Source organism: Leptidea sinapis, chromosome 12 (genome assembly GCF_905404315.1).
Source record: "Leptidea sinapis chromosome 12, ilLepSina1.1, whole genome shotgun sequence".
NCBI lineage: Eukaryota > Metazoa > Arthropoda > Insecta > Lepidoptera > Pieridae > Leptidea > Leptidea sinapis.
The window spans coordinates 13,319,774-13,338,258 of NC_066276.1; the positions used below are offsets into that span (position 1 = coordinate 13,319,774).

At 35.8% G+C, this 18,485-nt stretch overlaps 1 protein-coding gene and 1 long non-coding RNA gene across 14 annotated transcripts in view; both read right to left on the reverse strand.

Moving 5' to 3' along the window:
• LOC126967070 (unconventional myosin-XVIIIa) overlaps positions 1–18,485 on the reverse strand; it is a 194,019-nt gene that overhangs the window by 67,630 nt on the left and 107,904 nt on the right. The window contains exon 1 of one of the 13 annotated variants that reach the window (XM_050811431.1): positions 9,467–11,542. The exons of the other annotated variants lie outside the window; for them this stretch is intronic. Within the exon in view, the coding sequence (XP_050667388.1) occupies positions 9,467–11,491 (2,025 nt within the window). The 5' untranslated portion in view covers positions 11,492–11,542. Of the gene's footprint in view, positions 1–9,466; positions 11,543–18,485 lie in introns of those variants that run through there. 13 annotated transcript variants of the gene reach the window in all.
• On the reverse strand, positions 13,594–14,803 carry LOC126967306 (uncharacterized). Its single transcript, XR_007729977.1, has 3 exons — positions 14,667–14,803; positions 14,239–14,380; positions 13,594–13,635 (listed from the first exon to the last, which is right to left on the reverse strand). It is a non-coding gene; the product is annotated as an uncharacterized LOC126967306 (long non-coding RNA).

An 18,485-nucleotide genomic window follows, 5' to 3' on the forward strand; every position in this document is an offset into this window, starting at 1 on the left:
ATACGTGTATAATAAATATATTAACAATTATATTTGTTTCAATATTTTATTTAAAAACTAATCTTCACGCGTCAAGGACACCAACTGTCTCGCTACTTATTGCGCTAAGGTAAATTATCAAACTAATTATAATATACCAACATACTCAGAAATTGGTATAAATTATTTTAAAGTGATTGCCTCTTCAATATTAGGACGAGAAAGTTAAGGATCTTTCTATATTGGTGTCAAGCAATCCTTGAGAAATACAAATATAAAAAAAAAACAAATTCATTAATCGTATCCTCTGATTTATGGATTGTTCCCAATAGAAGTAAATTCATTGAATTAGGCGTTACTTTGCGGAAATCCATAATTATACAAATGATTTAAGTTTTCTTTAGTATTAATTCCGCCAATACTCGTATTTGCTTTCAAAACAATTCGACACGTGTTTCGCCTCTACACGAGGCATCCTCAGGACGTGTTGTCTCGCCAAAAGCTGGCACGAGACATCTCTTTCGTGTCGAATTGTTTTGAAAGCAAATATTGGCGGAATTAACACTAAAGAAAACTTACATTATTTGCCCAATAGAAGTGGTTAAGTATTAATTGTTTTATAATCTATTAACTATTGTATTTCTTTTAAACGACGAAAAACCCCGAGTCTTTCTAAAAAATCAACATGTGTTTATTTATTTTTTTAATTTACAGCAATAAAATAAAACAATTAAATCAAGCAACCAACGCGACGATCTGGCCGAATACTAATGTGGGAAATACTAATTTTTAAATAGACATCACGGAACAAACAATAATATGAAAATTAAATATAATTCGCAAAGTCTACCTAAACAAAAACACGGGAGACGCGATCTTTGATCCGAGTTTGTAAAAAGTTAATTAAAATTACTCATGCTTATATCCGACGGACAAAGACTTGATGATGACTAATTTAAATCGCTAAGACATAAAATTCACTACCTACATAAAGTTGTGGTATTTTTCTAACAATGAATCGCTGTTCCAACCAAATATAGAATATATTTCCCGTATTACACTGTATTTATAGTACTGATGATTTGTATAAATATAAAATCATAGCGCTTCTAAATAACAAAAAAAAATTGAGAAACTTAATTATTTTATTATAAACAACAATCTATAATTACAATTACATAGATACGTATACTATATGACATTAAAGCTATTAGGGAGTTCTGTTAAATATAATTAAAGTTCCCAAGAGTCGTGTAACTTATGTGAAATAGTAATAAAAGGGGACCTAATAGTTGTTCTTTGAGGCACGCTATTATGTGAGAAGCACTAAAAAGTTGCACATCTTGCAATTGCATATGATACAAGCCCTAGTAGAAAGACACGTAGAAAGTTGTGAAAATTGTACCTTCTACGAGACTTGAATAAGATTTACTGCCACATAATATAGTTTCTAGTGAGAGAAAATTGTCGAGAAAAAGTTGTTGCTCAAATTGTGCGGATGCGTTAGCTAGTTTCTTTGGAATATCTTTTCTAAAATTGTATGAAAATCAATGAAATAGTTTAATGTTTATAATCGTATTAAGAAATGTACTGTGATATGATTATTAGTATATTTCTTAGTATAAATACATATGTAGTACTAACAAAAACAATAGACTACCAATTACGTGTATTTATAGTGTATCTTCTGAACATCTCTTTTTATTTGGTAATTATCGACAGAGATGGATCCGGGGAATATTTGTCAGGATAAAACTTAAGTAATGTTACCCTTAACGAAACCGTGGATCAATTTATTTTCACCTCGAGCATTGGAGACAAACTAAATGCAAAAATCCAAACCAACACCTGATGGATTTGTGCTTCAATGAAATCTTTATTTATAAAAAACTCCTTCGAGCATGAATGTCGTTTAGTGGTTGTATTAGAGAAGGCACGTTAATAGAAGCATGCTGCAGATCGAGCGAAAGGCTGCACTGGCTGTAGCTGCGCATTAACGTGTTTAGCACAAGCGGATTGTGGGTCAAATCAATCACGCGGCTTGCCTGTCGCTATCAAACACCTGCGCGCATCGTAGGGTTAACACTCAAAGAGATGTTTATTATCAAAATCATTGTTAAAACAGACACCAAGTTATGCTGAATCGCAGTATATTTGCAGAAAAATTACAAGTTCCTTTTCATCATTTCATTCATTTCAGCCGGAAGACGTCCACTGCTATATAAAGGCCTAACTCAAAGATCGCCATCTGTCCGTCGAGCTAAATTGTCCCATACTACCAACACTAATTAAATGTAACTTTTTTGACTCCAACAGAATATGCTTTATGTAAAATTTCTTTTAATTTAATTATTTTATAATGTTACGTAGCAGCCATGTTTTATGTATCTAGTAACAGTGACAACCCTGGCGTAATTTCACTCGATATGTAAATGCTTGCTTATAAATTATCACAAACAATTTGTCAACAGGCAATATGTGTAATAACAAGTCATTGCAAATTGTATTAATCTAATATATAAAATTCTCATGTCGCGGTGTTTGTAGTTAAACTCCTTCGAAACGGCTTGACCAATTCTCATGAAATTTTGAGTGCATATTCGGTAGGTCTGAGAATTGGACAACAACTATTTTTCATCCCCTAAATGTTAAGGGTGGTCCACGCCAAATTTTTATTTTTAAATTTGTTTGATTATGAGTCAGCATTAAAAATACATACACATTCAACTTTTCACCCATCCACGATCAACAGTTACTTTTGTATCGCCGTTTTAATATCGGCAGTACAAAGTTTGCTGCGTCAGCTAGTCAATACTATAAAGATTTAAGTTTTTCCATGCCATTTAAAAAATATATACCTAGCTACTAATCTTAAATAATACTATGGTTATTCGTTACTATTGTTTCAATATTGTAAATAACTGAAATAGGTATCGTCATACTATCCGGGTTCGAATCCCGGTAGGTGCAAGCATTTATATGATGAATATGGATGTTTGTTTCCGAGTCATGGATGTATATATATATTTATGTACGTTTAAGTATGTATATTGTATTAAATATATCGTTGTCTTGCAACCCATGACACAGGCTATATGCCTAATTTGGGTCAAGATAATTTGTGTAAAAAGTGTGTCAATATTATTATTATATTAATATTATTAACTAAGTTCCTTATGATATAGTGAAATATGGAGAAAGGCCGGTAACGCTCTTGTTATTTCTCTGGTGTTGCAGAAGAGTGCGTAAGCTTGTTCATCCTCTCTTTCATTATGAAAAATGACCCTTTTATGCTATTAAGTGACGAGCAGGTTTTATTGGGCGGGTTACTTAAATATTATCATAGATTATTTTTAATCCTTTGGTATAATATGTTTTATAATACTCCGCACGGTTCTATATTGATTACCCGTACTCGTACCCGTTGTAATATAAATATTTAAATAGAAACAAAACTAAGAATATTAATTCTTGTGTCCATCCCGAACATAGCCCATTTTTATTGGTTCTTCATACGTTTTGTTCGCATTTGTTTTTATAATCTAAATTCCTTCTTTTTACTTTATTGCACATACAGTAGTTAATTTCTTTAAAAACATGATAAGATGCTTTAGATTTCTAAATGCTAATTATTACACCATACAATTAAGTAATTTCGGTCGCAACACTTTTTTACAACAAAATTTCGACGAGCAAAAAGTGAAACCCGATTAAGCCCGTATGTATATGAACGAGAAGTGAGTGCTGTTATAAAAACAATAATAAACTTTAAACGTAGTAGTTAACTATAATAAATATTTTGGACTTCTACTACAATATAAGAATTTCATTAGGTAATGTAATACTTCCTATACCAGTGGGAAGGCTCCTTTATTATTATGGATACCACAACTGCGCCTTTTTCCGCAGTGAAGCAGTAATGTGTAAGTTTACTGTGTTTCAGTCTGAAGGGCGCCGTAGCTAGTGAAAATTACTGCCGCTCAGAATTTTTAGGGTTTTTCATGAATCCTGAGTGGTACATCATTGTGATGGGCAGGACGTATCAATTACCATCAGCTGAACGTCCTACTCGTCTCGTCCCTTACTTTTCATTAAAAAAAAACCTAGAAATTGCTTGGTCGTAGTTCAGAGACAGATCAAATTCAATGCATTTTACAGTTTATACATTAGGTGGCTGGTAATGAGAGACTCTGGTCTGATTTCAACAAGATAATATTACAAGTCTCGTCTTATTATCGCTATTAATTGATATGAAACGTGTTATTTAAGTGGATCCAATCGTTTGAATAAAGATAAACCCAACGGTTCTATGATTGGAACGGGTTCGCTATCGGGCGAAGTATTTGATGATTTTGCTTTTTTATTTTAATTTATTCACAAACACTTACGAGGGTCGGTGACATTCAAACTTATGTGGTTTTACAAAATAGAATTAATTGCGAAATATAGCGCTCTAGAGTCTGTTGTATTGTATTGGTATGTATGAAAAGAAGATTTTTGATTATTCTATTCGCGCACTTTAGCACTAATATCGATTAATTTACCGTCATGCGAAACGGCTTAAACGCTCTCGCATCCCGTTATACTCCTTCTGCTACTGTTTGCTATTATAATATATTACCTACGTTGCTTCTTTGTAAATTTGAAATTGATTTAAATCTGCGAGGAAGCCCATGACAGCATGTAGAACTGTATGTGTTATGATCGCCCGGGGCAATACTGCCGCCATACCTATTTATCCCGCAAAACAGCTGTTGATTTATCGCGGTACCCTACGCCCCGGTAATTTTTCACATCCCTTATCATGAGAAAAATCAGCCTCATTTGTGTTAAAACTAAAAAGATGTAACTTATGATACTAACCTGCAGATCCCATGTAACTATTTAAAAGTTCCAAACCCAATACATCATACGGTATACCTATTTGACGACCATGATCAATATGTCACTCTCAATCAATCCTTAATATGCACCTCAATCTGTTTTTCAATCTTCATTTACAGACACTTTCATACAAATATCAAGCTTTAAACAACAATATCTCTTTCCATGGATAGTTTAAAAACATATTGCGAAGATCTTTTATTGAAATCCCAAAACCAGGAAATGGATAAAAGTATCAAACTCGGTTCGCCAATTTAGGATTACGATTAAGTTTAATTTTTGAGTTATAGTCGCTTAACTTATCAGTTAGATTTTAGTGAATGAAATAACAACAAGTTAGTAGGAAAACAACTGTAACGTGAAGATTCCGAGAAAGTTGTACGTGATAAGAATAGAACGAGGTATCAGTGATACGAGAGTAATTTACAAAGTACGTGACTTAACAAAACGATAATACCTATACTATACGAACATGTAAATATCTACAATTGGCACTGAGGCCCGGTATCCACCAAAGCGGAGAGGAGATGTATTTTGATAACCAATCAGATTTCACTATTTCCACATCTCCTCTCTTAGTTTCGGTGAAAATGGATCGAGCAGAGAAGAGATGTCTCATTTGTCAACAGAATATTATGCGGCGGAGCGGAGATGCGTGTAGGCGGTCGGCACTAGGGGTGGTACTACATACAAAAAGATTGACCGCGCGGAAGGTGCGGCGGTAGGGATGGTGCTACATACAAAAAGATTGACCGCGCGGAAGGTGCGGCGGTAGGGATGGTACTAAATACAAAAAGATTGACCGCGCGGAAGGTGCGGCGGTAGGGATGGTACTACATACAAAAAGATTGACCATGCGGAAGGCGCGGTGTTAGGGATGGTACTACTTAGAAAAAGATTGACCACGCGAAAGACGCGGAGCTAGGGATGGTACTAAATACAAAAAGATTGACCGCGCGGAAGGTGCGGCGGTAGGGATGGTACTACATACAAAAAGATTGACCACGCGGAAGGCGCGGTGTTAGGGATGGTACTACTTAGAAAAAGATTGACCACGCGAAAGACGCGGAGCTAGGGATGGTACTACATACAAAAAGATTGACCACGCGAAAGGCGCGGCGTTAGGGATGGTACTACACATACAAAAGATTGACCGCGCGGAAGGCGTGCAGCTATAAATATGACTCAGATAGCGACCATTCTCGGTAGCGTACGGCGTGGCACTCAATAGTTTTGTCTTCCCAAGATTGCTTGCCGCGTAAATCGTGTTAATGTGTGCGTGCGTCGATTCCGACGATCTTGTATCAAGTTAAAGTACTGTTCTATTACTGTATTGTGACCAAGCGTCCTCTATTCCCACCGTCTCTTCCAACTTGTGTCTACCTACTACCAAAGCTACTACTTACTACTTCTTAGTTAACATAGTATATTAAAACATAGTGTGCCGTTGTAACGCGTGCTAGTCCGATCAAAATTGCCTGCCAAGTACTAATAATAAATAAAATAAAAAAACTAAGCCTAAATATCCCTCGAAAGGGTTAGCAAATGTACATCACATTTCCTCGGTTATACTTTCGATCCAAAGCAATGAGAGCGATCTCATTATCGTATCACGGGCACAATTAATCAATAATTGAATGTTTTATACAATTGTAATAATAGCCAACCTATAAGCTTGTAGTGTGAGTGTTCAAAGATGATTAACCCTCTTAGATTGATTGTAATCATTTATTATGAAGACAACTTAATAACAACTTGACGCGGTGTAGAAAGTAGCGACGGAAAGTGACAGGCGATGGCGCTCCATCACGTACGGGGTGGCACTTGGCGTTGACTGTGTAACTGTTGCTCTTTCGCAATCATCGCAAACGGACACAGTGCCAACTGCATTTTCTCCAATAACTATTGAATAACAATGAACAAAATATACCATACTAGTGGACGTGACAAACGTTGTCCTGTACAAACGTCTTAAATTTGAGAAATTGGTCCAGCCGTTAGGAGTTCACTTATATGCACATGAGCATTAGAAGAATTATATTATATAGACGGAATTGAAAATCTAAACCAATCTCAACTTCACTGGAACACACAAAAAATCATCGAAATCGGTACAGCCGTTTAGGTGGTAGTTCAATTGTAAATCTAAACCATTCTCGAATCCACCTGAAGACACACATAAAGTTCCATTAAAATCGGTCCAGCCGTTTAGGAGGAGTTAGTTACAACGGACGCACAAAAGAAATATATATATATTAAGATATTGTCTTCTTTAGGGTAAACTACCTAAAATGTAACCAACATGAACTCTATTGAATACCAATACATCCGCGGACTGCATATCGTAAGTCACAATAGTTAGACAACTGAACTTTTGACGAAATGTATATTACATATAACAACAAATAATAAAATCCAAGGCGACATTATTTTTCCAATTTTTGAAGTGAAAACTGCTTTACCGGCTAGAGCACTTGTGTTGGATATAAAATGTTAAACTCCCGTCAGAACACGTGGCCTGATCGAAAATTCGTAAGACAGTCGTTGAAATTATGGATGAAATTTGATTATTCTGGGAGATAAACTTTTTAATATAAATTATTGGAATAGTTCAGAAGTGTTAATTTTTTTATGTAATATAAAGTGTCATTTTTGTGTACGATAGCGCAATAAACGAATATTGTATTTAACCACATACATGGTAGTACTTGTATACTGATAAATAAGGCGATTCATGCGATGTTACTCCCTGCCAAATCAAATATTCAAAAATGCACAACATTAAGTTCAAGTTTTCACTTCTGCCGGCTCTCCCGGTGTGCAACCCGTTAAGTTTTCATATTGTCAGTAATTGCTCTTTTGTTTATCATGTAAAAATATTGTAAATTACATTAAGTGTTATAATACAATATGAGATATGGTCAAGTGCGAGCGGGATTCGCAGTATTTTATTTGAACGAAACTGTAAATATCGTTTAAATCACAAACTACTCCGTGATATTCCAAATTATTCGAGCATTCCTAATAGTCCAATGACCACGACAATGAAAGGACAAGGAAATATGGAAAAAACAAAAAACCCGACTGTCTAAAGGCCAATAATTCCTGCATTAAAATACGAGAATAACAACAAAACATAATATCTAACATAAAAGCTGTTTCATATTTCATCTAATAATGAATCAGGAATCAATTATCTATGGACCGGCTTGTTACGAGTAAGTAATCAGTATGTTTGTTTCAACTTTCTTCATACACAACTAAATAATATTTCAGACACACATTAAAGTATGTATATGGCACACTTGTCCTCATGATACATTCTTATATGGCCAGTTTTAAATTATAAAATAGTTGATTTCCTGTTGCAACTACTAATCCTATCGAAGAAATGAAAGTTGTTTCGTCGTGTTTTATGACTTTTTAGCGTAATGAACTTTGTGTTTGTGTTCGTTTGGAGTCAACGGCCATTACGCAAGGTACACGTAATATATGATTTTTTTGGGACAACATATTAGGAACATTGGCGCATAGATCCATTACGTAAGTGATGGCTTTCGTTCTTATCAAATATTTAGCACAAAGTGGTGCCGACAGGAAGTTGTGTAACTTGTACCGTTATTTGATAGATTGATTATTGAACTTTGTGTTCAAATGTAAATTTATGGATTTTTGTTATTATTCATAGCTGTGATCTACTTATATATATTTTAATTACTTTACCGATAATGTTTACTGTAATACAAAGAGGGTAATAAAACAACATATTTAAAACCAGTGGGAGGCTTCTTTGCACAGGATGCCATTACATGGATGGAAATTACTGGGCTAATGCGGCTAAACATTTTATGTCTCAAGATGACGAGCGCAATTGTGGTGCCGCTTAGAATTTTTGGGGTTTTCAAGAAAGCTGAGCGGCGTTTCATTGTAATGGATAGGGCGTATCAATTACCATCAGCTGAACGTCCTGCTCGTCTCGTGCCTTATTGTCATAAAAACAAATTACATGGGCTTAAAAATAGTTATGTTTTTATATATGTACGCTAATGTCACGCTACGATCTTTATATTTTGTACAGAACACCCGCTGTATGCGAGTGGGTTCAAACTTGACCGGCGTTTTATACACAATGTGAAAGGAGTTAACATTAGCTTCCTAATGTCACGAATTCGAATCACGTCCCGGTATTGAATTCTATTGAATGAGGAATGCTAATTAAGGCTTTCGGACCTCACTAAATATTTAAAGACAAATTTGCATTAAAATGGTTAGGCCTAACATATTTATAAGAAATGCACAATTATGTAAAACGCATTTTGCTTATTATCTTTACGACAAGCGCTCGGCGAGTCAGCGTGATAAATGGCAGGATGTTTGCGTTTTGAAAACTGGTCTGTTTACATGTTGACAGCAACTGTGCACAGTTTGGTTTTATTGTCATGTAGAAGGAAACTACGTGCTATTCACAGGAAAAGAAAGGTTTCCTTCAGGATTAAATAAATACACGGATGTGAACGCCGATGTAGAGACAGCCTTTAATGTTTACGCACGTTAACTAAATTGCTCGCTACGTTAAATTGCTGCTATTGATATGAAAACGTACCTGTTCTTCTACTGTCGGTGCATCAGCGGTGGTGCGAGTACCGCTTACGGCCTCGTTGCCAATGACGCCGCGTCTCGCAGGTCGTACCGGACACTTAGACAAGACATTCCCGAACTGTTTAGATTCTCTGTATATCTTACAGTCCACTTCATCCACACTCCTCGGTAAAGGACTCATCTCGTGCATATTATCGAAAGCGACATCGCTATCGTGGACATCGTTGGACACATGTCCCGAGTCGTCGCTACAATCAGAATGCGTATCCGATATTTTCTCTTCAGTTTGCTTCAAAAGTGGAATCTTTACTAATTGCGAGCATAGAATAGCGTCATTTCTAGATTGTGTGCAGCTTATTTGACGGCCGACGAGCGTGCTTAGATGATTGTGGAAGGTCGTGTTTGCAACGCACAGTTCTTTATGCTCTGGTGGAATGACTTTGCAGTTTAAATAGTGAGCCGAATCAGTCTTGGATTCGGAAGCATTTTGGAATTCCAACTTTTTTACAATACATTTAACAGGTGTAAGCGGCAAATCGATTTTTATGTCGTCTTCGTTTTGTCGACCGGACACAGCTAAGGCTAGGTCTCTTTTATTGTTAACCTTTTTCTGTAGGAACTTCGCGCGCAACGCATTGATTTCGTCAGAGTAATCTCGGAATGTCGGTTTTGGTGATACTGTTTTTTTATCCGACGCCTCTTTTTTCGACTTGTCAGTGGAACGTTTTGCATCTGTTTTGATGTGTAATTGGCTCTTTTGTTTTGTCTGTTTTATTTGATCTCCTTTCTCTGCAGTTTTTCGAACAGTATTTGGCTTCTTTTTCTGAGCACACTCTCTAGCCTGGTCTATATTGTGTAGATCAACCGGAGTGGGAGAAAATAGCGCTCTTGTACTGCTAAACTTATTGGGACTCATATGACCTCTTATCACCGGAATCTTACTAGGAGAGCCCGAGATAGAAGTTGATGATTTCGTTCTTTCTAGATTACTCGACATGAACTCATTTCCTATTTCCCAAACACTCTTTGATTTTTGCATTTGCGATCTCGGGCTGCTTTCTCCACTGATTCTGGTATGGTCTGAGAAAAGTTTAGCTCTGACTTTCTTTACCTCAATATTTTTCTTATCAGTTTTAGTCGGGGTCGGTTTAACCTTCGATACCACTGGAACAGGTGTAGACGGCGGGTTTGATAAGGTCTTTTTTAATATTCTCGTTTTGACATCGAGCTTTTTTAATTCCTCGGATTTGATACACTGTGCTCTACTTGGAGCTTTAGATGTTATTTTATAAGTCGCATATTTATCAGTATTAATTTTATCAACCGGCGTGACTGCTAAAGGCTTCAATGGACTCGTTAGCTCTTTTCCCTTCATGGTGTCGAGATTCCACAGACTTGTAGTCTTATCAATCGAATTATTTCGAGATAAGCTTGTCTTTTTGTTGTTCTCGGGGTCCAAATCAGACTTTTTTAGTATACAGCGTGATTCTATTATACTGCAAGTTTTTGACTTCTGTAGCTTTGGTACAATAAAGTGATTTACTTCTGGCTGAAGCGAAGAGCTCGTCGAAAATTCTGATAATATTTTATCAAATGACTCCAAAGCCCTATTCAACTTAGTTTCAGAATTATCGCATTCAATTAAAATCACCGGTTCGGGTGTCTTACCGACAACGCTTACGTTTTCGTAAATAGACGAACAGCCTTTAGCTTCTCCAAATAAATTATTCACTGGCGAAGATGTCCCAATAACAACATTTTCATAATTGTGACTTTGCACATTAATGTCTATCTTACTATACACAGGCTCACTAATAACTGAAGTCACAGATTCACTCAATTGTTTCGGCTCACTAATTCTCTTTTCTAGAACAGCGGCGATAGCGGTGACTTTGCCAACTTTAGGTTCGGGCGACTTTTCCGCACCGACTGAAAAAGTCCTGTAGAATTTTTGTATACCGGTGGCGGGGGATTGCTTCTCGGCCGGCTTCTGTCCGCCGAATATGTTAAACACTTTCACTGCGGGCATGTCGCGGTCTCGGGCAGGGCCCGGCGCGGGAAGTCGCGTTCAGACGTGCGCCTTGCACGTGCGCCGGCGCAACACAACACGACGCAGTACACTGTACAGTGTACACGCTAGCGCAACTCGCCGTCCCGCGCTATCACCCATAAGAAAGTCAATGTCGAAGCGATCAAGTGCTCCACTCATTTGTACGACCGTAATCAATATCTTACACAACACCAGAGTTCAATAAATAACATGCACATAGTGAAACTTGAGACCAATGACGCAATACCAGCTGATAATACATTTGGAAATATTTCGGAATTGGGTTTATTCATCGTAACCTATATGTCTATTGTAACATAAAATAAAATAGGGTTAAATAAACACTGTTAAAACTTCTGCGAATTTAAAGCTGGATCAAGAAAATAATTAAAATCATGAGCTAACCCGGTTAACAAGACATCTTGTCAAAAACATTACGTTTTCCTTTGAGCATTATTTGTGGTATGAATAAAATAAGATCTCATTACAATAACGCAAATGTTAATATACATTTAATATTACTATACCTATTATATATTAATACTTTCAAGTTAGTGCTTGGTTAAATTTAATGTTAACAGAATGTATAAACTTGAGACTTATGACACTGCAGTTAGAACGAGTGTTATATTAACCTTATCGCGATAGTCGTCTCAGGAACATGGCAAAAAATGCATCCCATGGAGGATTATCCGAAAAAATATACAAAAATCATACGCAGGTGGATCAAAAGGACCTTTCAACAAGGTTAAAATATCAACCTGACATATTATCTCGTATTAACCTCATTGAGCAGATGTAATCTTGAGTGTATGATAGTTTCGGGGAAAATAGAGGGCAGATCTTTCTGCATAATTTTAAAGATGTCTTATAATCTTAGATTCAAAAAGGCTCTAAATCTACACAAAAAGCTAGTTAATGTTATTATAATATTCGTGAATTAAATATGTGGAAGTTGTGCCTTTAGAGCACTATGTATAAGAGTCAATAGTAAAACTATATGAAATTAAATAATGAATCGCTAAATTGTATCTCTTTAACAGTACGTGCAAGCCCTGGTGGCTATATATATCTATATATATAAATGAGATTTCCACGTATATAGTCACTCATCACGATATCTCTGGAACCATTAGAGCTAAAGACTTGAAATTTGGTAGGAATATTATTTTCACCGAGTAGAGAGAGGTCAGTTAAGAAGGGATTTTACGAAATTCCAAATTTTTTTTTATTATGAACAGAACAACGTCTGTCGGTTCAGCTAGTATATGATAAAATCGTAAGCTTGCGTTCAAAAAATATATGTATACACTTTGTATATAGACGAGGCCAAAATTATAGTATTCAGAATATTTGATTTTGCACGCAATGATGGAATCATTGTAGCAATGTTTTTAGAAGTTTTCTCTCTTTGTCGGGTAATACTGGGCGTTTCATTCCAATCGGTTCAAAAAAAAATAAAATATATTCAACTGTCGCACTTCAGTTCATCTGGTTCAATTTTTTTTTGATAAATAAGCTGCTGTTTTACGAGTACAAGCAATGATTGGTAGTTTATTTTTTAACACATTTTCCTCTTTGCCTTTTTATTTCCCCCTTTCAACGAAACGTTGTTTTATTTATGGGATTTTCACTTCTTATTAAGTGTAGGTATTATGAAAATAAAGTGAGGTATGAAAATAAAGTGAGGTGCCGTTAAACATAAAGTTTGATTATTTCCAATTAAAATGTTGGATTGCCACGTTAATGACCGCGCAATGTCGTGGGAGCACCTGCGTAGACATAAATAAATTAATTTGATCTGTAAACACTATGCTGGAACCCAAGATGAAAATCTACACCTCAACTTTTACCGATTATTATTTCAAACAATTAAATTATCTAATTGAGAAATTACTTTACGCAAAAATATCTCTATTTAACAATTCTTACAAATTAAGTCTCCACTTAAATATGAATTAGGAAAGTTGCTCAATTGTAATGGCCAGTAAACATTTACTTTCTTAACATGTTTCCGTTGCATATTTATACTTACATATTCCATTAGAAGTTACATATTCACGATAACAAATGATACCACTGCCGTATAAAATTTATCCTGGTACGTAGAGGAGGCCCACTATCTATAAGAAAAATGGTAAAATACATCAAGGAAGACAACTGCTCAAATGGAAAGATGAATCATAAAAAGAAGCTGGTGGAATGTGGAGGACAACGTGGAGTATGGCAATCCCGGACAAACAAACGCATTTGTCATAAAATTCACTTCACATTAAAGGCTTAATACATTTTTAGTCATTCAACTAATTATTTATTGTTAGATTATATAACCGACGATATTCAGCCAAATAAAAGTAGCAAGCGATATTGAAATAAGATCTGAACGGTATTGTTTGATAACTAAACAATTACTTAACGTAACAGATATTCAATACAATGAATATGCTAATAAAATAATATAAACATATGAGTTACTTTGGAAAATAGCCATCCCACCACAAGTTATAGTTTTCATGATTTAGTAAAGCAAACAGGGCGACATTTTGTTAAGTCAAACGCCCTTACGCAGCCTCACACTCGACACACTAAAACAACACTAATAGACCTATACTTGTTCTTAATGTAAAATAAAACTTATAATTTAACTTTATCAGGGATTATAGATTATTATATATAATAATCATAAATATATAATAACGCCTGTCTCCTAGGAAGAGATTACAGACCTTCATTTGCCACGATACAAAACACTTCGTTGGCATTCTCCTCTTTCCATGAACTCAAATTACTAGTCATGAATTCAAATTACTAGTCTTGAAGACTGTCCAGAAAACTTCTGCACTTTTAGTCGGAGTGAAGTGATAATGTCTGAAAGTATATCAAAGTGCGGATAAGTGATACCTACTTACAGCAGTTTTCAATAACGTATGTTAAGTTACGTATGTATTGCAATCACCTTTTAATGACAAGATCTTATCTATCCATAGTTATGTCCAATATAGTTATATTATTAGTTATAGTCCAATGCTATCTGTCGATGAGATATTGAAATGTAACTAAGCGTAAAAGGATAGATTTGTCTACCTCTAGTAAGTTAAACTAAGGATGTATAGGTTATTGTAAATGGCCATAAACCAACTTAGACTAATCTTACCAAAGTAATTTCAACATAAATGAGATCTTTTGTCGAACATTGTAGCTTGTATATTATATACGCTTCATCTTAACTTCAACTTAATATTGTATATAGTATTGAACACGCGTCGCGACACTCACAAAATGAGTCCAATTGATGGGGCCACATTGCGTCAACTAATTAAGCGAGGATTAAATTAGTTGAGTAAGAAGTGGATTTAATTAATTCAATTTGGCTACAACCGTGTAATTGTACCAGAAGGGACTTGGCACTATCATTTTATTGCCTCTGGATAATAAAAAAACTGAATATCTCCTAATTAGGAGTCGTTAGCATTCATTAGTCGCATTTTTTGACTTATATGTATAAATTATTGTTGATTTTGTAATTTTACATCTACAATTTGCACCTACTTCACGTGAATACGAAAAATAGAAGATCACACACAGTGCTTAAAATTAATTAATAAATGCTTAAATGTTGGCAAACTCAAATAAAAAATGAAGCAGATATAGATTAAGTCAATGAAATTAGTTAAATAATGGTTACAGATGTCGTGTTACTTGAGATAAGAGAATAAATCATTGCTGTAATTAATATCAGTGCTTGAGCTTGCTACCACTTGAGTGGTCGTCTGACGAATCAATTAGATGCAACATTAGCATCGAGGTCGAGTTTCATTGTCACTGAAAAATCGTCAAGAGACGAGTTATATTTACATTAATATACAGCCGTGTAAGAAAACTAAAGTCACGAATAAGCTAGCTGAAGTGACAGTAGATGGTTACCTACATTAGTCGCAGAACAGTCAACCGCTGGGCTCGATTTGTTCTTGAGTTAAGTGGCCAGAGGGAGGCTCCTTTGCATCGGATGCCGGCTAGATTATTGGTACCACAACGGCGCCTATTTCTGCCGTGAAGCATTATTGTGTTTCGGTCTGAAGGGCGCTGTAACTAGTGAAATTACTGGGCAAATTAGACTTAACATCATATGTCTCTAGGTGACGATCGCAGTAATTGTAGTGCCGCTTTGAATTTTTGGGTTTTTCAATAATGTTTAGCAGAACTGTATTGTAATGGGCAGGGCGTATCAATTACCATCAGCTGAACGTCATGCTAGTTTTGTCTTTTACTGTTAGAAAAAAATGTTTACACATTACTGCTTCACGGCAGAAATAGGCGCCGCTGTGGTACTCATAATCTAGCCGGCATCCTCTGCAAAGAAGCCTCCCAATCCTATTGATAATCCTTCTAAAATCAAACGAAATACCAGAATCTCAGTGCCTTGAACACTTTTGCATATAATAAGAACGGTAGGCATGTTGTTGTCACTAGTCACCATTTGTGTTGTGATATCGTCTGATGCGTGATGCGTGACAATATGAATTGCAAAACAGATGAAAGCAGCTAGCTTATGAAGACGCTGAATTGTTGTACATATTATGCTTCGTATCTATACTTTCAAAATAATAGTAAAACTACTACTAAATATCTTTTTATTGTATCACTTTTTAAAACTGCGGAACACCTTTACTGATCTTATTGAAATATACCTAACATATATAATCGTGTAATTGTGCTAATTAAAGGTAATATAATAATGTATAGCATCAATTATTGTAAATCGATGGAAATGTAAGTCTTGATATAAAAGAGTGGCAATGAGTTTCTTGCTACTTCTTCTCATAAGCTCAACCCTTTACGAAGTAGCGGTAGATTCAATAAGAAAAAATATTTTTTTTGACATTCATAAGTGTCGTTTCCGTGACCTACATGAATAAAATGATTTTGATTTGATTTGATTTGAATTGTTAATTAAAAGTAAACTATTAGATTTGCTGTGTGTTCTATTATATTCTTCTACTACGTTCTACTGGAACATTGAAAGTACTGGCAACGTAACAGCTGAAATTGGTAGCAGAATCTAATCTGGATTAATATTAAGATATATCCCACGTGAATCTAGTTTTAGAAGACGGTAGATTTCCATGTTCTACTATTACACAGCTACTGATGCGTGCGCGAACAGACAAGAAAACAGACAAAAATTATTATTCACTACTTTTTTCCATGAGGCTACCTACATAAGTCAAATGACAATTTTTTTTAAATATATTGAATGTCTACGAGTATGAAAGGTGGCGATAACATTGTAGTGGGTAAGAATAATAAAATAAACAGAAGGAGCATGTGAGATCGAGGAAACATTTAGAACTGTTTGAACACCTGTGGCGACAGTACCGACATCCTTATTGACACACGAGAACCGTTCATTAAATACTCACAACATCAAATATTTCTAAGGAAACTATTATAATTATAAAGTGGCTCAAAGCTCAAGCTCCTTCTGAGAAACTAAACTACGGTAACTAATTCCTTCAAAATTCACGAACTACCCATCCCAGTTTTACCAGTGGGAAGCTCCTTTGCATAGGATGCCGGCAAGATTATGGGTACCACAACGGCGCCTTTTTCTAGCATGATGCACTAATGTGTAGCATTATTGTGCTTCGGTCTGAAGGGCATCGTAGCTAGTGAAATTACAGGGCAAAGGAGACTTAACATCTTAAGCCGCTCAGAATTTTTGGGTCTTTCAAGAATTCTAAACAGCACTGCATTGTAATGGGCAGGGCGTGTCAATTAGCATCAGCTGAACGTCCTGCTGGTCTCGTCCTTTATTGTCATAAAAGTAGAACTACTCATCCAAACTTACAGCCCCTAATCCATCAAAGGGGTATTTTTTTTAATATATGCATAATATATTTGAAATTTATATAACGGAAATAAAATATTTCCGAAAATCCCTAGTTACTGCTCATTTACATCATTTAAAAGGAATCTTTGTACAGATTATCTAGTTCGAAGCCCCAGTGGTGTTGATCAGCTTTAATGAATCACTGTCATGACTAGTTATATTATGTTAAAGATTAAAAATTAGAAAGCATTTTATGGAATACAAACAAGAATACAGGTCCGCTGATTGAAAGTGATCACCGCCCCCACACTATCCTGAGAGAACACAGGAGCGTTGCCAGATTTTTAAGCAGGTGAACTTGCGTTTTTTGAAGGCAGCCATGTCATATCGTCCTGGAAACACCGCGCGCCTACGTCGCAAAAGTTGCTTGAATACCGCTCTATATTGGAACAGTACACATCCAGATGTTTCGGATCATATCCAAGATTTGTGGCTTGTGGTGTAAAGGTGTGATTGGGCACCAGGGATCAGGTCAAACAGCATTTCGGAACACTCCCCATAAGAAATGCGGTAGATCAAAGTAACGTCTCTCCACAGCGCCACGTGACCCAGCAGTTCACAGAGTACTGGATTCCCGACTATCTTAACTTTGCTAAGTAAAGTGCCACCCATCAAAAATTTATGTCTAGGGTAAATAAAAAGTGATCGCAAAATGAATTACTTTTTTCTCTTGTGGTGTACACGATACGCGAATTTAGCACTCGCAGAGTTACATAACTCTAAAAATCACTTTCTCGCAATTTACGAGCACGTTCACATCACCTGCTCAAGGTTGGCACCTTTCTACGTTCGTTGATTGCATTTCGTTGTTAGTTATGATTACTGTCATTTCATTGTCCAACTGTTTCCTATTGATTCCTCCGCACAGAGCGATCATAATTTCACTTCTGTTATAACAGTGTGTACTTACTTTAAGTACCTTGCATTAAATTGCTTTTGGAATGAGAAATGTGTCGATCTAGGCTTGCTATAGAAAGTTGTGGTTTTCAAACATTGCGATCCCGACTAAAATTATTAAAAATGTGAATGTAAGTTCGTTTGTTACGCTTTCACGCCTAAACCACCTAACCAATTTTGATAAAA